This window comes from Haliotis asinina, chromosome 2 (assembly GCF_037392515.1).
Source record: "Haliotis asinina isolate JCU_RB_2024 chromosome 2, JCU_Hal_asi_v2, whole genome shotgun sequence".
Taxonomy (NCBI): Eukaryota; Metazoa; Mollusca; class Gastropoda; order Lepetellida; family Haliotidae; genus Haliotis; species Haliotis asinina.
In genome coordinates this window covers 88,462,699-88,488,931 of record NC_090281.1, presented here as the reverse complement: position 1 = coordinate 88,488,931, position 26,233 = coordinate 88,462,699, and the positions used below count along the sequence as shown (strand labels likewise).

The following is a 26,233-nucleotide window of genomic DNA, read 5'->3' as shown; positions in this document are numbered from 1 at the left end:
CGATCAAATCAATATAACAACATTCACAGTGTGTCCATCAGGTCCAAATAACGACATTATCTGTGTCCATCAAATCAATATAATAGCATTCACAGTGTGTCCATCGAGTCAATATAACGACAGTTTGTGTGTCCATTCATGTCAATGTAACAACAGTCTCAGTGTGTCCATCAGGTCCAAATAACGACATTCTCTGTATGCCCATCAAGCCAATATCACGACATTTTTGGCGTGTCGATCAAGTGAATATAACGACATTCTTTGTGTGTCCATCAAGTCAATATAACGACATTATCAGTGTGTCCATCAAATCAATGCCACGACATTTCTGTGCGTTCATCACGCCAATGCCACGATACAGTCAGTGTGTCCATCAAGTCAATACCACGATACACTCAGTGTGCCCATCAAGGCAATACCACGATACACCCGGTGTGGCCATGAAGTCAATACAACGATACACAGAGTGTGGCCATCTAGTCAATATAATGACATTATCAGCGTGTCCATCAAGTCAATATAACGACACACTCAGTGAATCCATCAAATCAACTCAGGGACATTTCTGTGTGTCCTTTCAGGGACAGACATCATACCAAGCACGACATCCATGTCATGAAGACACAGCGCGAGCTAACTGTGCGAGTGCAATGATATCTCACTTGACACTGTCATAATCTGTCACGTCGCTATATATGTATGCTTAGAAATAAGGAATGACTCAGTGACCCGATGTACAACATTGGCGTTTCCCAAACTGACCAGAAATACCCGATTTACTTCACTGCACAAAGTCAAAAGAATCCCACCACTCAACACAAGTTCACAAATCTATTCACAGAAATAAATCCCTTGAACCTTCAGAAACAAAATAAGCATGCATATAATACATACAAGTTATCGCATGGAAATCTGAGACAGCAAAAAATTGACATTGTTTACCATTTGCATTGCTTGTGTAAAAATCTGATATACCATTGTGGCTTCCACACCCAGTTAGAGGCCTGGGTCAGTCTATTCTACAGAGGGGTGGCAAGTAGGAAAGCAGGACTTAACTCCAACACAATGGACAGTATAGTAACGTAGAGCTAATAATAGAGCTAGTAACTCTCTATTTCTCAAAAACTATGGATGCGAGGCCCCGGAAGAGCCGAGGCACATTACTTTCAAGGAATGGAGAGCTACAAGGATATTACCCTTAACTTACATGCAAAGTATTGGGAATATTTCTGCTATCAAACTTAAATGTTAAAATGACAAAATGAAGTCTTTACTTTTCAACTGGTACTCAACGCTCCACTCCTGAAAGTAATGAAGTAAGCAAACAATGGAATGACATTAAAAATGTCATTCCGTTCCAGGTGAATGCCTTGATTAATGCTGCGCGCACCTGAGCGGGCATTTCAAGTGTCTTCGGCCACCATCACGTTCACAGAGACATTTCAGTTAACCCAGTAACCTGTCACCCCCGTGACAAATGGGACCTGCTTCAAGTTGTTTGACAGGCTTCGAAAGATCATCAGCGCAGTCAAGCGGTAGTGGTCGTGCATGGGTTAGAAGTCTTTCCCATTTCTTCTTGTCTGGTTCCAAAGAAACAAAGATATGAAGAAAGAGGACGAGTCAAACGCTCAGGCAGCTGTTGCTCCCGTTGTTGAACTGGAGGAAGAAGAAGGGGTTAACAAGCGAGAAACATGGGGAAGAGCTTTTGACTTTCTCTTGGCTTGTATTGGATTTTCCGTCGGTCTTGGAAATGTATGGAGATTTCCATACCTGTGTTATAAGAATGGAGGAGGTATGTAGAGTCGATATCCTGTATATTTATTAACCACGCATATTCGTATTAAACTGTATGCAAATGGGTATGCACAGACATTTACCCATGCTCTAAACACAAACGTTATGTAAATTTATAGGAGTACCTTGTAGATTGAATGTTTTGTAAATGTACCGTTAACTGTTTGCTCTCAAGGGATACTTCGACTTGAACTTGAAACCTGAAACAAAATTATGTTTTAAGAAGTGGGGTGTGTTAGCGTAGAGCTTTGCTTGACAGCGACATCCCACACGACGGACTGCGCAACACACCTTCTATTAACTGTTAGCCGACCCCAGCCCCTCTTCCGTCACGCTCTGATGACCTCAACAACGACAATCCAAATTTATTAACCCTGTTGTTGCTGAATATTGCATGACACACCAGATGCTTTTGCACACCGTTCACATCGTGTGTACTTTGCTTAAACAGTCTTTCTGGTGAGCTGGAGGGTACGTTTGCAGTAATCCCTGTTATTTAAATTTCATCTTAATGTGCATTTGGAGATTCATTACTGGCCATGACGAGTGTCGTTACAGTAAAATATATTTGAATACATGAACACACACACATACACACACACACACACACACACACACACACACACACACACATGCACACATACACATGCATACATTAGCTTGGGGGTCAACTTATTTTAAATATAACCCACATGAACTCGTTTAATTATTCCACCTCATTAGACAATACATCTTATTGTATTGTAAATAAAATATTGTTTTATTACACAAAGCAAGACTCCAGAGTAATGTGTAATGTCACTGGTTCAGTGTACTGCCATTGGCTCACTGTACTGTTTCTGGCTCAGTGTACTGCCATTGGCTCAGTGTAATGTCACTGGCTCAATGTAATGTCACTGGCTCAGTGTAATGTCACTGGCTCAGTGTAATTTCACTGGCTCAGTGTAATATCACTGGTTCAGTGTAATGTCACCGGCTCAGTGTAATATCACTGGCTCAGTGTAGTGTCACTGGCTCAGTATAGTGTCACTAGCTCAGTGTAATGTCACTGGATCAGTGTAATATCACTGGCTCAGTGTAATATCACTGGCTCAGTATAGTGTCACCAGCTCAGTGTAATGTCACAGGCTCAATATAGTATCACTGGCTCATTGTGATGTCTTTTCCATCATTATTTCATTAGCACGTGTCTGTATGGTTAAATCATACACCCCAAGGTCAATGTGGCGGTTAATGTATTCCCTCTCTCCCACAATCCCCAATGGATAGACATTCTAGACGACACACAATGCTTATTTGAACAGAGAAGCAAATATTTGACCGTGCTACTTTCAACACGGTGTTCATCACCCAATCCTGGTTGAGGTAAAGCGTAAGTTGGTCCATAATAAACACCAAGCTACAACACTGGGTGATTTTGTGTCGTGTCGATATTGGAACCTTTGCGAAACACAAAATTTAAAATTGTCTATCTCGAATTGGTCATCATAAATGTGAACCGTAACCCGCCTTTAATAGCGTTTCGCTCAGTAAAGACCTGTCACTTACCTGCCACATTTAATGTCCTTTGTATGTTGGGATTGCCCTAAGTCTTGGGATATACATTAATAAGACAGGAAAAACAGACTGGATTGACATGCTGTTGGTGGAGCTGCTGTACGACATGGCCGACGTGATGGTGATGTTCGATGGGATTGACGCTACGGTGGTGATGATGACGTGATTGAGGGGTGATGTTGTACGACATGGCCGAGGTGATGGTGATGCACGATGCGATTGACGTGACGGCGTTGATGACATGATGACATGACATGGTTGAGAGGTGATATTGTACGATATGGCCGACGTACGCAGTGGTGATGCACATGATTGATGTGACGGTGGTGCTGATGTAGTTAATTCACTTGGTTGTGGGGTGATGTTGCAAGACATGTCTAACATGTCACTGTTGGTGATGAGCATGTTGGACAACCGAACTGACATGGTCTTGGTTTTTCAGGACATGATTGACGTAGAGATGCTGTGCGACATGACTGACCTGGTGTGATGGAGATTATTACACGACATGACTGACGTGGTGTGATGGAGATTATTACACGACATGACTGACTTGGTGTGATGGAGATTATTACACGACATGACTGACTTGGTGTGATGGAGATTATTACATGACATGACTGACTTGGTGTGATGGAGATTATTACACGACATGACTGACTTGGTGTGATGGAGATTATTACACGACATGACTGACTTGGTGTGATGGAGATTATTACACGACATGACTGACTTGGTGTGATGGAGATTATTACACGACATGACTGACTTGGTGTGATGGAGATTATTACACGACATGACTGACTTGGTGTGATGGAGATTATTACACGACATGACTGACTTGGTGTGATGGAGATTATTACACGACATGACTGACTTGGTGTGATGGAGATTATTACACGACATGACTGACTTGGTGTGATGGAGATTATTACACGACATGACTGACTTGGTGTGATGGAGATTATTACACGACATGACTGACTTGGTGTGATGGAGATTATTACACGACATGACTGACTTGGTGTGATGGAGATTATTACACGACATGACTGACTTGGTATGATGGAGATTATTACACGATATGACTGACGTGATGGTGGTGGTGTTGATATGATAGCAGTCATTTGTCTAACCTGGAAGTCGTTGTAAAACCATAATATTTCGATTTTGATTTACCTGCCCTCCAGTGTTTATTATATCCTATTGACATTTGTGAACGCATATGAACATACATGTTAAATGAATATATGTCTGCGTACAATATTTTTATGACTGAGGTGACAGAAGGTACGACGATACAATAGTATTATAGCGAGGTTTCTGAAGGAATCAGGTTTTAGAATGTGCATCCTTGTATAGCCGAGGTTATAGTGACTTCCAAATCTATCACCGTCATACAGTGCGGTGATGGTGAAGCGAGACCAGGATGTTACATGGCTATGTCAGCCTCAATGCATGACGTAATGTGTTTGATCATTATTCTGTTGCGTGACTTACTAGACAGGAAGACGGGTATGGCTTAAATGATTAATTTACATACAGGTATGACAAATAATGAATAGCCAGGTACGTGGGGAATGGGATTTTATAGATAGGTAGATAGGTAGGTAGGTAGGTAGGTAGGTAGGTAGGTAGGTAGGTAGGAATGACAGGCTAATTGGTTTAGTCCGTTGAATCAAACCCAGACTGAATGGAAGGTGGATGAGAAAGATGTCAGACTTACGAGTAAACATGGCTGATTTATACAGAATAGGTAGGGCGAAGGTAGACAGAAACCGTAGACATATGTGCCTTTACATCATTGATCCCAAACCTAGAAAGTGAATGAAACATATTATTTGAAATGCGTTAACATACATGTTCGTATTTTTAGTATACAGCTATGTCAGAGAACATCTGTTGACACGTATGCTGACACAAGCAGGGCCCATTGGGACACCGTGCGCTGTATAATTATAGTCTGTACTGGCCTAGATCACCATTAATAGGAAACTTCCACACATGACGTTTTGTGTTGACATCAGTTGGTGCAGTTCAGACCCCCGCAAGCGATGACCCACTTTCAAGTGCACGCATGTCAACAGTCACCAATGTAAGCAATACCCGTACTTCAATGCGAGTAAAATAAATCCGCCGGAGATGCAATCTGTCGCGAGGCCTGGAAAGGCCTGGTATTCCCCGTACTTTTGAAACACTTCCATTTGCGAAATATGATGACGTAGGATTTTTTTCTGTGAATATATGGTTTGACCCCCTGTCGTACCGTTGGCAATACAGGAAATATATTATACTCTGTCGACAACAGCTTCTTTATTTTATTATGATGCGACGTTTCGGTATGAATTCTTATACCCGTTGTTAAACAAGAAACCATATTGTGATACATTATATCGAAACGTAAATGAGTGAGTGACTTTAGTTTTACGCCGCACTCAACAATATTTCAGCTATATGGCGGCGGCTTGTAAACAATCGAGTCTGGATCAGACACTCCAGTGATCAATGGCATGAGCATCGATCTGCGCGATAGGGAACCGATGACATGTGCCTACCAAATCGGTGAGACCGACCAGTTGATCCCGTTAGTCGCCTCTTACGACAAGCATAATCGCCCTTTACAGCAAGCATGAGTTACCGAAAACGTATTCTAACCCGGACCTTCACGGGTCTTAAATATAATTAAATATATCATATATACCTTACCTTACCTTTCTTATTATTCATCAACTTCTAAAACGCCAGTCAAGCAGATGGTTATTGATAAAGCCTGGTGCTGAATGGAATGAGCCCTGTTAGTGTATCCAGTGGATCACGTACGGTTGCCTGACCATCTAGACAAGTTAGTTACATTCTTTAGTAACTATTCTGTGTATTGGACAGTTGAAATTGAATGGAAATACATGTTCATTCATGTTTTTACGTTGAATGTTTTCACAATTTTGTAATTGGTATGCATGTTTTGCCGTATGTACTTTTTAGTTAAAGATGAATATTCCACAGCCATCAAATCGGGACACTCGCTCAAGTACACGTGTACACACAAACACAGTCACATACACACATACATATACTGTCTGTATCATTGAATGTAGCATGTGTTACGATGTGTCAAACTAACGTAATTTCACACGTAGATTAACGAGACTGACAGACCTCATGACGTCAATGTCAGTCATACGCCTGTCAGGAATGATGGTCATAGAGTTCCGCTTATTGTGTTGTTACTGGTTATGTCTCGATAAACACGCTTTAAATATCCCAGAAACACATCCCAACTTTTTATATCATAAATGATAAAAAGAATTGACATGCCTCAATTACATTGCGCACATAATAAATGATATATTAGTATCATATATTCAAGATGCTGTAAAACATAAAAGTTTTACTTGTAATTTATGATATATGACAAATGCAACACAATCCACAATGAAAACCACTGCTGAATTTTAATGTACTAAAATAGACACATTTGTAACCAAATGTCATCTCCTTGGCAGCCCCTGTTCAGACTTATCTTCAAGGTTGAGAGCTTTGGATCATTACACGAGGCAATGGAGATTTTGTAACTGAACGATCAGCCTCCACCTGCCTTTGGGAGTTTACCCATAACCCCTTATAACGAGTGTATTTGGCTCGGCAGTCGGGTGTAAGGTGTTTTTAATACCTCTATTCGCACCGCGTCAGTCAAATCACCGACTTCACACAACCGCCCCATTCAATCGCAGACTCCGTTTCGGTTCACTGAATCGCAGAGTTCAAACAGTTAAACTTTCCACGATATTAACTCTAGGGTGTTCAGAATTATTAAAGTGTTATATGAAACAGGAAATATGTTAGTTTTACTCTGGTTTATAAACAGAGAGACACAAAGATAGTAGCTGGTACTTACTGAAACATGATGGTAATAAGTGTATGATAGTAAAACAACCTAGTGAGTGAGTGAGTGAGTGACTTTAGCAGTGAAGAGAAAAACTTGGTTGACTATGTAAGCCTAGGTTGTGTTTTGTGGGATTTGTTTTTCTTTTTTATGATGCGGTGTTTACTTTTAGCTTTCCTCAACAACCTGTGATAAACCTATATTCGTAAATACATGGTCATGACACTATATCGCACAGTAACTGTCACCCCTAACAGGGATCTATTGAATATGTTGCACGGTTAATTCCACTGATAGCATTCCCTGTCACAGTCACACCGTCACCCTAACCGGTTCTTCACTATTGTAGCTGAACTGGTCGTTTCAATACGCAACAGTTCAGAGTCACAAAGGCCATTTTTATTGCTTTTCGAACCTTTTATAACATTATTTCTAGTTCCTACGCTCCCAGCCTTGACTAGCAAACAAGCAGAGCTGTCAACAACGGGAGTTTGCGCGAGAACATTTTCCAGCGAGGTGTCCATCAAGGGCGACGCCCATGTCCCGTCTTTGTCACCAACATGAACAAACAGGACATGCTCTGGTTATTGGAAACTTAAGTATCAACAATGTTTGGGGTCCCACTCCTAAGTTCATAACGGAATTCTTATAAGACACAAGCCTATGAAGTATAGCTGTTACATATTGGCTTAGTTTGGTGAATATTTAGAGCGAGATGAGGATACTTGTGCGGGACAAAAGTTTTATAACAGTGGTACAGTTGGAAGAATGTTGTATTTCGGGTCGAGTGATAATGGAACTTTTTGTAAACGCGATATACACCCTATTCGTTGGTCCGTTATGCAATGTACAAAGCGTGGTCATATGGATTGGCGTGTCAGGACGTGCACTGGTCAGAACCAAACGCGATATACACCCTATTCGTTTGTCCGTTATGCAATGTACAAAGCGTGGTCATATGGATTGGCGTGTCAGGACTGGTCAGAACCAAACGCGATATACCTCCTTATATCCGAAGAATTCCTTCCCTGAAGTATGTATCACAAATAAAATAGCTAAAAAGCTCAGGTTATAACAAACTCAGGGTTACCACTGATGTTAGTTTTTTTTATAACCATTGTTTGTTAAATGAATTTCGACAAAAACATACAGCAAATTCGAAGACAGAAAACAGTTCGTTATATCCGTCAATTCGTTATAAACGTATTCGCCATGAACCTAGTTTACAACATACAATAACGCATGACAGTCTCGGTTATAATATAACACACACTATAATGTTAAAATGCAATGAAAGTAGATGCAAGCACAGAGTGTTAATCAAGGTCGTATGTGTAAAGGTTTGACGCATTTCGTTGTCGTGTCAAGGTTCGAATCCCGGAGTCGACCCGATAGTCAGTGCAGTGTCCGTGCTAGTCGGGATAGAGTGCCATAAACTTAAGACGACCGATTTCAAAGGACAAGCGGTATTAATATGAAGCCTAAGTGTCAAAGCAAACATTCACTGAGACTATTAACCAGTATTCCTGCAGATGAAGTGCTCTTCTTTACCACGGTTTAAACTTTTGAACCCCGTGTCCTATTGTACAGTAGACCCACTCTTTAATCAAGGCGGTACCAGCACGACTAACCCAAGTCGACTTGGCATAACCAGAGAGCCGTTATCTAACCAAACATAGTGTCTGATCATAACGTCAACTTAAGCTTATACATGTAAATATGAGACCAACACCGGCGTTTATGGATGAAAAAAACCATCGGCCAATGCTTCCCTCGTTTGATCGAGATATTGATTTCATGAAACAACTGTATATTCAGCATATATGTTAGTTAGTCTGGAACAAACGGAGAAGTCTGATTGGTTCAGACTTAGGGAATACTGTTTGAGAGTACCTCCTTTTTTTTCAAGGAGCGGTGGTGTAGCCCAATGGTTAACACGTTCGCTCGTCTCGTCGAAGGCCCGGGTACAATTCCCCACATGGTTAGAATGTGTGAAGCCCATTTCTGGTGTCCCCCACCGTCATATTGCTGAATTGCGGCGTAAAACCAAACTCATTCTATTTTCAGGAGCTCAAAATAATATCGTAAATTATAAGACCTGCCCTGCATTCAACATGCTGTTCTGTTGAATGTCATGTGATCGATTATAGCACTGGAATACCTTGTTGTATTCATGGCAGCATCTGACAACACAGTACTGGATATTCAGTAGAAACACATGTGGACCGCGACCTGGTTCATCGCAATCACCATCAGCACAGGGAAGAGTAGGTTCTGCAAGTAGTTGCATTAAAACCCGTCTTCTGTAAGTGTGTATTTAATGAGTGCTGCCACCTTGTTTTGGTTGTAACAAATCCTGTCAGGTATGTTGACTAAAACCTAACATGAGCACATACAAACGCACTCAAATACACAGACTCACACGCACACGCAATCGCAAACGGACACGCAAAACACAACCATACGCGCGCATTTCCTTTCATGTAGCACGCGTCCCGTTACGTTGCACGTAGTGTATGTTAAGGTTTACGTCTTTTTATTACCATTTTATTATTTTCCGTGTATATTTTATCAATAGTATTTCATTATAACGGGAAATGTACAGTAATAGGTGGTCTGGACCGGTGCAACCAGGGGCTGACGTCAAGAGCAGCTGTCGACGTCACTTCCTACGTCCCTCGGCTAATCCATATCCTGGGCACCTTAGTTGTTACAGGGCTGCCTTAAACTGCGAACATAAGTACAAGCACTGATCTTGGTGATTCTAGGTTACGCCTTTAGCTGAAGCACTAGCACTGACACATTCGCCAGGATATGGTAGCATCTTAATGTGGCAGATAACGCAAGCTATAACGTTATAGAGAATTGTGTTATAACATGGTGAATCAATCAGCCGTGCATTTTAAACTAAACCGAGGTCATGGAAAGACCAAGATATCCCGGTTCCATTAAAGGGAATGAATACCTTAGTCCACCCCTTTCACGCTGTAACCCTCCCCGTTGAAACCAGAGCTCTTTGAAGTCTCAATAGGTGAAGCACTTGTGTCTGTTATTACTGTAAAGCAATGCCTTGCTCTGAGATTATGTATATCTGTAACTAAAACCATTCCTCGTTTCTATAATTTAGGTTAAAAGTGTTAAACAGCATTTACAAAACGCGTGATATTTATATCAAAACAAGTTGTCGTGACTTGTTTTAACCCGTTTGCCGTCTTAAAAACATAGTGAGTGAGTGGTTTTACCTGCTGTTAGCGATACATCACCAACATCACCAGAAATGGGCATCAGACATTGTTCCCATGTGGGGACTCGAACCCGTGTCTTCCTTGTGACGCTGTAAAAGCTAGCCTACCCCACTGTGTGGTGGAGGGAGTGATCAGGCTCGTTGACTGGGTTGACTGGGTTGACTGGGTGACACAGACCGATGCTCATGCTGCTGATGACATGGATTGTCTGGTCCAGACCCGACTATTTACAGACTGACATCATAGAGCTGGGGTATTGCTCTGTGCTCACTCATCCACGCTTAAACACGTAGACTGGAAATATAGATTAAAGTAGGCCCTCATGGTAATCCGGAACGAACTATTCACCGGGCAGACTCCTGTTTGAGGTTTGGTTGACAGTGCAAACAACAACGCAACTGTCACCTCGTGATCTCATGAAGGACAAACATCTATTGTGTGTCTAGTAGCGCAGGCCAGCTTATGTTCGTGTGATCGCCGTATAATTGCCAGCCTCCATACAGTGTTTACCATTGGTTGTACACAATACTTCATGCTGCAACTAAAGTAACATGATATATGTTAGAAGGGGTATCTTCTTAAATCGAGCAGTATTCCATCTAGGAAAAAACACCCCCACTGACAAGTAAATGGATCTGTGATTAGAATGGGGATATTGCTGTGTTGAACAATATGCAACAATGTTTGTGCTGTTGCAAACACTCCAGTGAAATAAACAAAATTAACGAGTTTTAAATATATATGTCAAAAATCATTTGCTCTTCTTCCCAAAAGACTTGGGTTTAGGTCATGTTTGGAGCAAAGCTATATTAAAGGGTTGTTCGTTAAAGCTTCAAACACGAATGCACTATTAGCTATTATTAGCTACAATGCTTACAAACCATCATGTTTAGAACAAAGCTATATTAAATGGTTGTCTTTTGAAGCTACATATATGAATTCTTCCTTCTTTACTGGTGCTTGTTTACCATTAACAATATAATGCTTACATGCAGTCATGTTTAGAGCAAAGCTATGTTAACTGTTTGTCTGTTTATAAGCTTCATACACGAATTCACTTTTTTACACGCGTCCGTATAGCTATATACAGTGAAGACAATGTAATAAATAAGACCCGATTCATTAATTGCAAGATATAGATATCAAGTTGGTATATTTGATTTATACGAAATGCCAACCCAGTTTATGTATATACTTCAAAACTTATTTAAGTCAGTCCTTAATTAAGCCTTAGGTTATATAGATTGTATCGTTTTCAAAGCTTCCCAATGTATTCATAAATCTGCAAGATGTATAAACGTACATAAATGTATAAATGTTCACAAAAAGAGACCTGTAGAGCATGATCCTTTCCTATTCTTGCCTCCCAACTCAAAGTATTTACAGTGTTGTAGGGACAACTGTTGTTCATGTGAAGAGCCTCCCTTCAGCTCGACGTACGGGTCACTCGCTCTACTGGGAGCGAACAAGGATTGCCCTTTTGACCTTTCAGCAACGAGTGTTGCCATTGAAGACATGTCAGCCGCGTCGAGCCGGACAAGACGCCCAGAATGCTGGTTTACTTATGAATATCGACACTGTGTGTCAGGTCTGGTGTGGTGTGTTTGTCCTACCGTGAAACGGTGATGAGTCACATCATGTTCTCTCCACTATGTTTCGTCTAGTCTGTGTCAAAGTCCCGGAACCGCAGTATTTTCCCTAGTGTCTTTTCGCCGCTCATTAACCCCAACCCCTGTAACGCTTAAGTCATAAACACGAAGCAAATCTATGCTCCACAGATTCACTCTCTCATCTCAATGGGTCTCCTTTACAAATAGAATTGTTCATTTGACTGTCATCAAAGTAATATACATGTGTATTCAGAGATTAACAGTCTGTCTCACCTCAGTGTGTTTCACAGTTTCAACCAGACATAGGCTCAGTCTCTGAAAATTTATAGTTTTGCTGGAAACACAATTTCTGTTTGAATTTAAAAAGGGGCCAAGCGAGATAGTGTACCTTGAATAGCATGGGCTCGCTTCATTACGTCTAGCACACAGAGCCAAGGACTCGGAATGTGTGGGATGGGAGTTAGTATTTCAACCAACGTCATCTGAGCTGTCTGTGACGCAACGACTTGTTTGTATCATAAATGTTTGTTGTGAATTCACTATGAATGATCACATTCTCTGGTGAATATGGATGTTTTTGTATGTTTGCCTAGGCACAGTGTCTGTTGCACAGTATGTATTGGGTGACATGAAATTAATACATACGAAGCACGCAATTCGAGACTGGAAGTTGATTTTGTTTGGAGTTTTACACCCTGGCTGTGTTTCTGGTCCTAGTTTTTACATCAGAAAGCGTAATCACATACTTTAGACGTACGCAACGCTACATGAAATGTGTATTCAGTGCAACGAAGGGTCTTTATTAGACACACAAAACGCTGGGCGATAGTAGCTACTAGGTTCAGTGTTGTCGTAGTTATGGATAGCAAGCAGAGAATGTTGTGGTTTCTACGGAGTACTTTCGCTACAGGTGGCCAAATGGCTGCAACGTGAGTCCAGTAGATAAGAGGGAAGCAACGGTTGCTGGTTCGAATCTCAAGTTCCCCTTATTGATTCCCTCGATTTGTCAAGGCCACACGTGTGGGCCTTTCCAAAGTGTTGTACTTAATGTTGTCCTTCCGCCAAATTACAGCTCAAGACATTGAGGTAACTTGATACGGCGGGATCGAATTGCTTGAAGATGTGTAATGTTGTCTAAAGGGTCACGGCGTTCTTTGAGGTTGTCCTGCGGGTGACAGTGCAGCTGCCGTATTGAATCGAGACAGGAAGGTTTTTATTTGTAACTGTTTGTCTGGGGTTTGATGTGGGCGTTTGTGGGAGGGGCGGAGTATTCCCTAACCTTTTAGGGCCAAAGCTATGTCATTCTTAGGTGTCATTTCCCCATAAATCTTCTGAAACGTGCTACAAAAGGGCTGTGAAGTCCAAGTGTTATGGAACATGCCACTACAACGTCCGTGTAGACTAGATTTTACAAGGTTTTACATACCGAAACAGGTTGAGGTTATTTAATCTGAGTTGAGTTTCTCGTCACATCCGTATTTTCCCATCCATTTAGCCACAAGACCAAGTCTGGATACAAAGACATTTTAAGTACAAAGCTTAAGATTTGAGCTTTCAAAAAACAGCGTAGACTAGATTTTACAAGAGTTTACAGACCGAAACACGGGATGCATAAGCTAGGTTTTACAAGATGTTTCACGGATGTTTCGTAGGCTAGGGATCACAAAGTTTCAGGGAGCAAACCAGTAGCTGCGTAAGCCAGATTTTACATGCCGTAAAATGGGTTGCGTAACCAAGGTTTTACAACGTCTTAGATGCCGAAACATGGGCTGCCAACTCCATGTTTTATGACTTTAACCAATAAAGGGCCGCGTACTCCAAGTTGTTCTAGACATGTCATATTAAGGGCTTCATAGTTCAAGTATGAGATCTTTACCACAAGAAAGGTTGAACAGGTTTAGTGATGACATTTTTCAAAAGTGCTGCTAAGCCGGTCGCCTTATATATCAAAGTGGCAACTGCTACCCACATACTTGCCAAGCTTCCCCGTACGGTACTCGGCAAGTTTTAGGCTTCGTACATAGCACTGCACAAGTGTCATAAGGGTGTCAACACGAATGTTTCGTTCAATGGATTGTGTACCTGTAGTTAATGTTGATTACATGCATGTAAATGCATCCTAAAACACTTCAGTTTCAGGTCATCAACTGCAAATGTTACGCTGCACTTTGTTTTAGCAATCTAAGAAGCCATGTTGAAGGAAGAAACTGCAATGGTACAGAATAATTTACTGTCGATACGCTTTATGAATTGTCATGACAAAATGTGTAACAGAATCCCTCGGAACCAAACATAACAAAGACAAGTCTAAAATACTCAATAATATATTGAGCAAACAATGAGCAAGTTAAAATGAATTGTATTACAGATTTCTAGTACAATGCCGTCACAAATCTAAGGTATTGGGTCACTAATATTAATATTCATATTATTATTTTATTGTATGATATTAATGTCGACTCACCAGAATCAGGGTATTTTACAGTGAGTTCAGATATACTAATTGAAGGGGGTTTACAAAGTCATTGGTCTGGCACCAAGTGTCAGTCTTCTATGTCAAATGATTTGACAGACAGACGATGTCGGTAGGCAGAGGCACATAACTTTGTAACTATATCATTGGTTCCTAATAACAGGTAAACGTGCAAGAGTCGGGTCTCTTTATGTTGCTATACCCAGTCCAACATATGGAAACACATACATCCCAATCGTGAAGATCCGGGTTAGAACTGATCTTCAGCAACTCATACTTGTCATAAGAGGCGACTAACAGAATCGGGTGGTCAGGCTCTCTGTCTGACACATGTCATCGTCTTCCAGTTGCGTAGACCGATACTCATGTTGTTGTCAACTGGGTTGTCTGGCCTAGACTCAGTTATTTACAGACTATCTTTCCGTATAGTTGGAATATTGCTGAGTGAGGTGTTAAACATCAACAATCAATCATCGAAGACGTTTTATTATCTACACCTTGCCATCTACCTTGACGCTCGTCCCTACATCCAACCTGACCCCACCCTGACCTCACCCTCATCATTCACCCTAGACCCTTCACCATGTGCCCAACTGGGCGTCGGGGTAGCGTAGTGGTTAAAGCACTCACTAGTCACTCAGGAGACCTGTGTCCGATTCCCAACATGGGCACGATGTGTGAAGCCCATTTCTGGTTTCACCGCCGTGATACTGCTGGAATATTACTCAAATGCCCAAGGCGTCAACATCAATCTTGATATTAAACATATAACCCCGACGTCCAACCTTGCTCACCCTGACGTCCACCTGAACGTCCACTACGCCGTCCCGTCGACTCCAAAACGACTGCAAGTAATGCCCACCAAATGCCCACCAAACTACAACGTGAGAGCTCCTGTTGCCACAACTACTCAACAGTTCTCACAGACACGTCACATCTGACCAGACACACGAGCATATACAAACGTTGCCCAATGAACAATCATCGTGGAACTCGCAACATGTACTCAAATATATCTACATCTTAACTTTAATGAGCCGTCATCAAATGTTCTCACCAAATCGTCCCCGACTGTCACGACTAACTCAACACTACTAAAGCTTATAAGCCACCAGCTAACTTCAGATCTTGTTAGGTGTACATACTAACGCGGAGGTAGTGCATGACGCTGTGCCGACCAGCACATCGGGAACGTGACGGAAGATTAGCATAAGAAACAGAGACGGATACCCTTTCAACAATGGAGGACTGGGGCGCCTATTGGATTTACCACATATATGAATATTAAAAAGCTGGAATTTGGGAACGGCGGCATCCGGGCCCTTGAACCTTTGAAATGATTCTAATGTTAACTAACTCCTGTAACTCCTTTAACTTTAGGCCGTTTTTAGCTATATTCCAGTAGTGTCATGGTGGGAGACACCAGATAGGTTTCTCACACTGTGCCATTGTGGGGAATCGAACCGGAATCTTTTACGTGACGAGCGAACGCGTTAAGCATTTTGCTAACCAACCACCCCTCCACACGCTGTTGATGTGAAGTTTTCCTTCCGCTGTTGTGCAAACATACATTCCTACAAAATCTAGCAATGCAGCAGCATCTCGACTACAAATGTCATTTTCCATAATTTTGTATGATACTGTTGCAGGCGCCTTCCTCATTCCGTATTTCCTGTGTGTCATCTTCGGAGGTATTCCGCTCTTCTACCTGGAGGTAGCCCTCGGACAGTTCATGGGAGTCGGAGGTCTGAAAGCATGGAACGTGGTACCTCTGCTGCAAGGTAAGCCGGGACAACATACGCATTTGGCGTCGCACGTTCACCGCATACAGTTGGCCCAGTTGCCTACTGCTTGAAGTTGCTTCCTTAGACATTCCAGAATCATCTGAACGTTGGTTCGAATCCCACATTTCTCATTAATATCATATTGTTTGACCGAACCATACATATGATCGTCGATTTCACCAAACTGAAACAGCCTCATACTATTCTCCCGTGAGCTGACACTCGTAAATAATAGTGAAATATGGAGTAAAGTTGCGTTGATCTCCAAGTCTCTACATTTTGCGGAATATTCTCAAAACCTGAAACATTCATCAGGAATAGGATACATTTCAATGAATTTTACTCTGGTTTACAATTAACAGTTTTAAGATAAATAACATTCTAAAGTATCAGCCCGTATGTTTTGTTTAGGTTAAGAATTTACCATGACAAACGATGTAAGAAATCCCCTTGTGAACCAGCAAAACAGAAGAAAGACAAGTCATAAACGTTCTAATTCTGTATTATTACGCAACGAGAGCAAGGTATACAAAGTCACAACTCAATTTCACAATGCTGATTACAAATACAATTCAAGAAAGACAAACTCTAAGTCAGTGGGTCACAAGATATAATATATCAAACTCACCAAAGTCTCAGTACGAGAGGTAATCAACTATGCAGAATGTAAACACGGCGATCAGCCTGACAGCAGATAATGTAGATTCAGGCGTTGACTGGTTTTGGTGATCAAGCGTTGGCAGTGGTGTATATTGTTACGGTTAATTATTTACCGTGACAAACGATGTAAGAAAACCCCTTGTGAACCAGCAAAACAGAACAAAGACAAGTCATAAACTGTTCAAATTCTGTATTGTTATGCAACGAGAGCACGGTATGCAAAGTCACAAGTCAATTTCACAATGCTGATTACAAATTCAATACAAATGAGACAAAATTTAAGTCAATGGGTCACAAAATACAATATAGCAAACTCACCTAAGTCTCAGTACGAGAGGTAATCAACTATGCAGAATGTAAACACAGCTATCGGTTTGACAGCAGATAATGTAGGTGAGGCGTTGATGGATTTTCAAGCGTTGGCAGTGATGTTAATGAGTGTGAGTGCCCCGCTCCGCACGGCAACAAGCCTTTATATATACTTACTAAGTCATTTCCCGAAAGGTCGGGCACAACCGAACATCGTCAACACTGTAGAATGCCCTAGAATAAGTCTCCCGGAAGTAGACACATCGAAAACTAGGAGCAGATAATTTCTGGAAAACCAGAATCCTAAAAGTGTTGACCATCTATTAAAACGAAATGTGACCCATCATATATAATATTCAAAACACTAAATGTTGTGACCCAATAATAATTATTACTTAATTAATAACAAAATATACAGAAAAAACACACTCGTAACAATATCCTCCAGTTTAAATAAATGAGTGTGTGTCGCCCTCAACACTTCAACCAGCCTTTTTATTCTCAGTCATTTCCCGAAAGTTCGGGTACAAACGAACATCGTCAACACTGTAGAATGCCCTAGAATAAGTCTCCCGGAAGTAAACATATAGAAAACTAGGAGCAGATAATTTCCGGAAAACCAGAATCCTAAAAGTGTTGACCATCGTTTAAAACGAAATGTGACCCATGATATTTAATATTCGAACCACTAAATGTTGTGACCCAATAATAATTATTACTTAATTAATAACAAAATATACAGAAAATACACACTCGGAACAGCTTGGATTACCTTTCAGATTCCTATCATTTCTTTGTACTTAACGTGTAGGCTCCGAGTAAGAGTGGATTCCCCGCGATTCGTCTGAAAAGATGAATGAATGAATTGGACGCTCAGCACCGGTGACATGGACAATTGTGTAGAATCGACTTAGAAAGATGCTTGGCTAGTTTGAATCTATACTGGCATTTATTGAGGACGATGTCAGGTCGCTGGTGAATTGAGGAGTGTTGTGTTAAACAGCAAATGAACTCATTATGTGTGCTAGTGCAACCTCATAACAAAGAGAATGAACGTAACGTTTGTAGGACTTGTAGGACATGACGTCATTTAGCAGTTGCAACAAGTGATGGACAGGTCAAAATACACATCGTTAGAAAGTAATTCTATGGTTTTAAAGTAAGCATTTAAAGCCCAGTGATGAAAGTGCTATTTCAGTAATAGCAGCTGACGCAGATTATGTTTTAGGCACTTAATATGATTAGCTAAGATATCGAGGTTTGACGTGTCATGCAGAATGTGGATTCCCTACCAGTCTCAACGTAGGGTAGCCCGGTTGGTTATGATCGAACAAGACACTCAGTTATGGAAAAAGTGACAAACAGCCAAGATGACTCCCTTAAAACTCTTTTGGTGCAGCAGAGTATGTTGAGACTGAGTATATCAGTTGAGACTGGTGGTGTATTTTGTGTAATAGTAGTTACTGTATAGTAGTAGAAGCAGCAGCAGCAGTAGTAGCATGGTCAACATGAAATAGAAATGAGGTCTGTGCCAAACACAGCACTGAAAATGATGTTTCACAATAATAATTACATATAGATTTACATGATGTAGATTACAGTAATAATTACATGTAGATATACCGCAAGGAAATATAAGTACAATGTATATATGTCACACGTTGTACTCGATAACTATGATGGCGTGACAATATTATATTCTTAATCAAGTGCAACCACAGTCCCTTTAACAAAAATAAAGTGCACTTTCAATGAGTCCGCGGAAAATCAAAGCAGTTGTTTAGTGTTTGGTCAACACAGACTAATGTGAGTGAGTTTAGTTTTACGCCGCACTCAGCAATTTTCCAGCTATGTGGCGGCGGTCTGTAAATAATTGAGTCTGGACCAGGCAAACCGGTGATCAACAGCATGAGCATCGATTTATTCAATTGGGAACCGGTGACACATGTCGACCAAGTCAGCGAGCCTGATTACCCTATTCCGTTAGTCGCTTCTTATCCGCTTCTACCCCGGACATTCACGGGTCTTAAGGTCTATTTGAAATACACGAAATCATGTTTTACAATAATAGTTATCAGTAGGTGTACCGCGGCGAGGGAATATATTAACCATGTATAGATGTGTTACACATTACTCGATTATCATGACAAGAATATGTACTTAACCAGTTGAAATAAACTTCAGACAACAGCAACCCTTTCAATAGAAAAGTAACGTTCGTTCAATGACTCAGCGAAAAGTCTAACAAAGAATGGAAGTGTTAAAGCGATTCAAAACCATTGCATATAATTAGCGTAATGTTTATTTCCAGCAGACGACTTTATTATTAGATTGTCAAGCGTGCCGAGACAGTCACGTACTCTATTGTTGTGCTTTGAATTGATCACATAGCACGTTGGGGCCAAGCAAGAGAAATGTTTCACTTTTTTCGAGCACGGCGCGCCGAAGATGTTGTCTTTTGTTCAGCCAGCGACCACATTGCAATATACACTGTTAAACTTTTTCAGGTGTTTAATTATTATAATTTAAATAGAAAGTGAACGTTCTAATGAATAACAGTTGTGTGTACATTGTATGCATGCAGTGTCCATGACGAAGTCTAGTGAAAGCAAATTCATCACGTCTCTTGCGACGGCATCTATGATGTATTTAAAGGACAAGAGTTTGTCCATAAACCGCCCACTGGAACAACCGGCACATAACTTTTGACATGTTCTGGAGACCGACTTCATAATAACATATTCATATCGCATTGGTTAGGCCTGAATTCTGCATGATCAACTTTGTTCCTCATCAATCCTTACTTATCTGCTAGCTCATTACCCTGCCAACCAAATGATCTGAAACCCATACAAAATCTCAAAAGATATTTTGAGTCCGGTTTCAAAATTTCGTTAACAACATCATGCCGGGACCCATGCCGTGACATTTCCCTCCCTCGAGACGTTTCCCTTGGTTTGCGTGGTTGGTGAAAGCAATTCAAGGGTGGTTCTTTCTCGATCCAAGAACCAAAGTAATGGGTCCAGGAGTAAGTTGTGGGTTCATTATGTCCCTGAAACCTAAGGATGATGTCTCCGGGGTACATGTAGCTACCATAATGTACTGAAAATATCAGTTTCGGTTCGTTTAATGCGTAACGCCGCACTCAGCAATATTGCAGATATACCCAGTCTGGATTAGTCGCCTGTTACGACAAACATGTGTTGCTGAAGACTAGTTCTTACTCGAATCCTCACGGGTTAGACGTTAGACGTTAGGCGTGTCTAGTGCAACCGATGGTGTCTGGCACCGTTTTGTATTGATAGGTATCGGTATGGCCACCGTCATCATCGTCTTCCTCCTCAACTGCTACTACAACGTGATTCTCTGCTGGGCGTTCTATTACATGTTCTCGTCATTCACCACCACGTTGCCATGGGCAACCTGTAACCATGACTGGAACACCGAGAACTGCTCTGAGAACTTCGTGTCAGCACCTATGACCGGCAACGGCACCAACTCAACCGACCCCGGCAATATCATCACCAACCTGACTGACCCCAACATCACTCAGTCGTTTGTAGACCCTGTCACGGAATACTGGGAGTAAGTAATAGTATGGGAGTTGAAAGTGGTCTTTAGTTGGTATTTTTTCAGTGGTTTACTGACATAACTGGTTCACTCTGTGGTAGTTTATATTGTTATAACTGCAGATAATTTACAGCCTACACGAGGGGCAGGTGATATATATTTCATTGTATGAAATACTTTAGTAATTTGCTAACTGACCATCAGGACCTGCAGGCTTTAAAATCTACAGGCCCTGAATTAAATCTGCAGGTCCAGTTTGTTAAAGTCAAACCAATAGAAACAAAAGATACTACTACTGCTACAATATAAACGGTATTCTATTGTTTATTTCTGTCATTATATGGAATGACATCAAATTCTTGAAAAAACAACAACATAAATTGCCAATTTACTGAAGGCCACAAGGGCCTGGAAATATTTGAAACTGCCGGCCCGATACAATAACAACTGGCGCCGGGCTTCCAGGCCGGCAGTCATTTTGTATGGTGATAATATTAACGTACGATGAAAATTGTTACGACTTCCATTGTATCTTGACTGTTACAAATATTAATGACTCGTTACTATTATGACTACCACTGTTTCTTGATTGTTGTTGTATCGTGACTAGTACGCCTGTCGTATCTTGACTGTTACGCCTGTCGTTGTATCTTGACTGTTACGCCTGTCGTTGTATCCTGCAGACGTAAGGTTCTGGGGATCTCCACCGGGGTGGACGATATGGGTGGCATCAAGTGGGATCTCTGCCTCTGCCTCATCTTCGCCTGGATCGTTGTCTACGCCTGCATCTGTAAGGGTATCAAATCATCGGGCAAGGTAACTGTACTTTTTACACTGAAGAGGTATATCTAAAACAATGTAAAAGTGATTATGGTTTTCTTTGTATATCATTTAATATGATTATACCCATATCCCGCTCAAAAACCGGTAATTTCTTTAAAAACAAATCGAGTCATTTGTTCCACATGAATACCAAAAGTCAGTTTACGTCCTGGTTCACAACTAAAAAATGCCCACTACTAGCGTTGGTGTAGAACCAGTTGTTAAAAGGGCAAGAGGTTATCGCAAATTGTCACTCCCATAGAAGGGTTCAGTTATTTCGTTCAACCATTAGGTTGACTGTTTTATTGGGACCCGTGAAGATCATGTTTAGAATAGGCCTTCAGCAACCCATGCTTGCCATAAAAGGCGACTAACGGGATCTGGTGGTCAGACTCGCTCTCGTGGTTGACACGTCATCGGTTCACAAGAGCTCAGAATGATGCTCATGCTGTTGATCACTGGATTGTCTGATCCTGCCTCGATTATTTACTGACCGACGCAATATAACTATAATATTTTGCTGAGTGCGGCGTACAACTAAAATCAGTCACTCAATGTTGTAATGGCGGATAGTATATCAGTATATACAGGTGATATAAATCACCCTGGACAATGTTCCTATAATCCACCTATATCCGGATCTCTTGGCCGTTAAATTAGGCAACGTTAGAATTCCGCTTAGACCCTGGCATACATGCTCACTAGACCATTACACTGAAATGATGTACAGTCACATCTAGACCTCCGTGAACCCAGGATGGTGAAACTCTCCAGACTGGGTCTTGATTAACGGTTGAATGATCATATGCCAGGGGGTTCACGACGGACTTGAAAGGTGAAGATGCATGACAATGGAAGGTTCTCAAAAAATGCATGCAGAATACTAATGTGGACCTTTGTTGACATCATGATGGATTGTCAAAACAGACACAACGAGAAACAACGAGAAGCTATATTGGAAAATATTGGATTATGTATGATCAATGTAAGATCTTTGCTGGTTGTATTATCTCAATTAGCCGGGTATTACTAAAGCTGACTGAGCGGGTATAGTCCGTTTGGCTCACTGTTTGGTACGAGGGAGGAGTGCAGAGAAAGGAACAAACAGATGATCTAGAAGCACCTGAACACGTGCCATCATATTTGTTTATTCATTAACCATTGCTGTGCCATCTCCACCCTTTCTAGAACACCTGGCTGTCCCTTTCTCTGCACTCCTCCCTTGTAACAAAACGTGAACAGTATCGATGTTTTGATTATTGTTTGTTAAACAACTTGGGTTTATTTAGCTTCAAGACAAAGAATTCTGGAAAAAAAAACCTACAGAGTTTTGATGTTGTGATTATGACCAGCGTTTCCTTGAGTATTTAATGTTGATTAGTTTTCGAGTTAGATTGCAATTCATCGGCCCGGTTTTTAAGCAAACGGACTAAAGTGATGTTTAATGGTCAGCAATATTCCAGCAACATGCTGCCAGTCTGTAAGTGATGGGTTCTGGAGCATGCAATCCAGTGGCTATTATGCGCTTGCCGTAGAGAACATTTAATCGACCAAGACGTCGAGCCTGACTACCCAGTCAATCATGTAATCTCATTCATTTTTAGGGACCAGTTCTAAACTAGAAGACCCCGTGTAGTTGGTTTAGTGGAGTACCAGAGATGGGGTCCTGGGATGGGGTCCATAATACCAAGTGCATTTACAATGTTATAAACTCCATTCACTATGTGAATGTTCATGGCTCTAACAATCAAAGCTCTGCACATAATTACCCCCGATAACACAAACTGTGCGGGGCTAGAAGGGTAATAAGCACATGATTCCCACCGGGTACCCATTTTCTGCTAGGTGAACAGGGGCAGTTGAACTCACATGCCTAAGATGAGACCGCATGTATAACATGTGCTTCGTTGTGGAGCAGGATTGAAATCTTAGAAGGAGGAGGCGAGCTGCCAAACACGGTCACCAATCCAAGGCTTGTCGGTGCCAAACGTTGATTAACTTTAACTGATTTATGACTTGTGCTTTATGCACAGGACCACACACCACATTTTAACGATAAGGGGATGCATGAGAAAGTGTAGGTTTGTTTAGTCTGCCAAACATACCGAGCACAGGCCCCTTTTAACGTTGAGGTGAAGTGGTGTTTAACGCCGTGTTCAAGATTATACATGGACCTGCACGATATGCACGTGTATGTTTACTTACTCCAAGCCCTTGTTTATCCTATATTTGCCGGGCACCAGATCGGTCCCTTTCACGTTACAAACATGTGACATATGTATGTTGCGACGCTCTTCCGTCCATAGGTGATGTACGTGACGGCAACTTCCCCATACATCTTCATGTTGTGTCTCCTGATCAGGAACTCCCTCCTCGACGGTGCATACGACGGCGTCATTTTCTACCTGAAACCAAACGTCGCTAAGCTAGCCGACATCGAGGTATGTTCATCCGCCCCATTGGCTGACGTGTGTGTATTCAAGTCAAGATTGTGCTTACGCCGATTTTATAGACTAGAGTAGCCTACTGCTGAAATGAACCCATTTTACAGAAAATTACATGAAATAACAAATGTGTGCAAAAACTTTATTAATGTTCCCGAAACTGACTAGTCTGCCATACCCTGAAACAAACATATCCAAGAAAGCCCATGCTAGCTTAGAGTATGTGGCAAGGGTCTGGAAATGAAGAAAGTCTCTGGTCCTTGTCATTATATTTCATGATTATATTTCACAATTATTTGTCCTGAACTGTTGTAAAATATGTTCATTTCAGAGAAAAGATCTTAGTCTAATGATGACAGGACACATATTATGGACATGCATGGGCTTCATTGGGGGAAGGTCAGGGTCTGCACGATACGATAGACAGAATTATCTTAAAGACATTTTCGCAAAACATTTTGCTCGAAAACATTTCAGGGCACTTTTGCATGTCAACGTTTAAATATTCACGTGCTTGAATGGTAATTGAAGGAGGCGCGTGCCTTTTCAACTGTTTTCACGTGGACTTGGCTATCACAACAAGTTGGTAACGAAAAGTTATTTACCAGCACTTGCAAACAAAGGTTACAGGATCCAGGATCTTTATCCAGGATTGGCATTTGTCTGTTTCTACCTCGGCTTTTCTGTCAATATACTCTGGATTCAAAACTGATTTTAACACAGAAACGTATATTACCCGTCGCCAAGACACGTCTTTATAAATTGAGAATAGCATTGAACAATCTGACGGTAAATGTATCCATGAAGGAGAAACAACAGGATGACTATAACAGCAGCTGCTGTGAACATTGGAGGGATCTCTACATCCAAGAAGAAGTCCGTATAATATTTCTGTCCAAAATGTTTACCTTGGTTACACTCTGTTGCACCGCACAAATATAACTTCATCAAACTTATTTGTTCACAAAAACCACAGACAATCACATTACCTTCATCATATTTAAAGCATGTATTAATGCACGCCGTTTATTAAAAATTATATGCTCTGGTGCAATTGTACCCAAGGTGATATATCCTGCAGTATTGAATAAACGAGTCTGAGTGTGGGTATACGACTGATGCAGGTATGGGTGGATGCAGGGACACAGATCTTCTTCTCTTACTCCATATCACTGGGTGCACTGACAGCGCTTGGATCCTACAACAAGTTCCATCACAATTCCTACAGGTAATATTTATAATGAAAACATTTTTAAACATGTAAAGAGGGCTCACAAATACCTCCAGACCCTAACTCCCAACTTCAGCTGAACAACAATATTAAACTGACCTTGACATGCCTTGAGACCAGTGTGAGTTACTGACTTGTCGTTTGTCAAATACAGGAACAACTCCAAATTTTCAAAAAAGAATCATGAAAAGATGACCATTAGGAACAAGACAAGAAAATGTTAGAAAAATTTGAAAACAATTCATCAAATAGGTTTCCTGCGACCGACAAATATTTCAAAATTTTAAAATTTTACTTTGTACATCACATTTAGGACAAGGAATTTCATAATGTGGACACATTTCAAACAATAATTTTCAAGTTATTGGATGATGCTGTAGAGTTTGAACACAAAATGCAATTTCACAACCACAATTTGCATTGAAAACGTCAAATTCTTGACTTCGCATAAAGGGAAAAAAGGCAAAAGATTTGCAGGGCTCGTCCGGGATTCGAACCCGGGACCTCTCGCACCCAAAGCGAGAATCATACCCCTAGACCAACGAGCCAGCTCAGAATTCGAGGATATGTTAAGAATGCACATCGCTACGAAGGGCGGGAACGTGTCCACGGTATGTTCCCACCAAACAATGCAATGTTAGTGTGGTTGTTTACTAACATATATAATGTAACATTGCGTTTAGTCCTACACCATCTTACCTCAGGGATGTACAAACACGACGGCCTCCGCTTCGACGTGAATCCATGACCTAGTGTCGCAATCTGAAACGATCGACGCATTGAAAGGCTCCATATTTAGAGGAACCACGAGTTGTCTACCTTTGAATCACGTTAGATCATGAAGACGTGCA

General features: G+C 41.2%; 1 protein-coding gene and 1 non-coding gene across 2 annotated transcripts in view; one reads left to right on the top strand and one right to left on the bottom strand.

Annotated features, from left to right (window-relative positions):
• The first annotated feature begins 1,439 nt into the window (after positions 1-1,439).
• LOC137274537 (sodium- and chloride-dependent GABA transporter 2-like) overlaps positions 1,440-26,233 on the top strand; it is a 32,243-nt gene continuing 7,449 nt past the window's right edge. Inside the window, exons 1-6 of the mRNA XM_067807777.1 lie at positions 1,440-1,792; positions 16,212-16,343; positions 20,621-20,900; positions 21,569-21,701; positions 24,014-24,148; positions 25,276-25,379. Coding sequence (XP_067663878.1) covers positions 1,603-1,792; positions 16,212-16,343; positions 20,621-20,900; positions 21,569-21,701; positions 24,014-24,148; positions 25,276-25,379 — 974 coding nt within the window. The 5' untranslated portion in view covers positions 1,440-1,602. The remainder of the gene's footprint in view (positions 1,793-16,211; positions 16,344-20,620; positions 20,901-21,568; positions 21,702-24,013; positions 24,149-25,275; positions 25,380-26,233) is intronic.
• On the bottom strand, positions 25,859-25,930 carry Trnap-ugg (transfer RNA proline (anticodon UGG)). The gene has a single exon. It is a non-coding gene; the product is annotated as a tRNA-Pro (tRNA).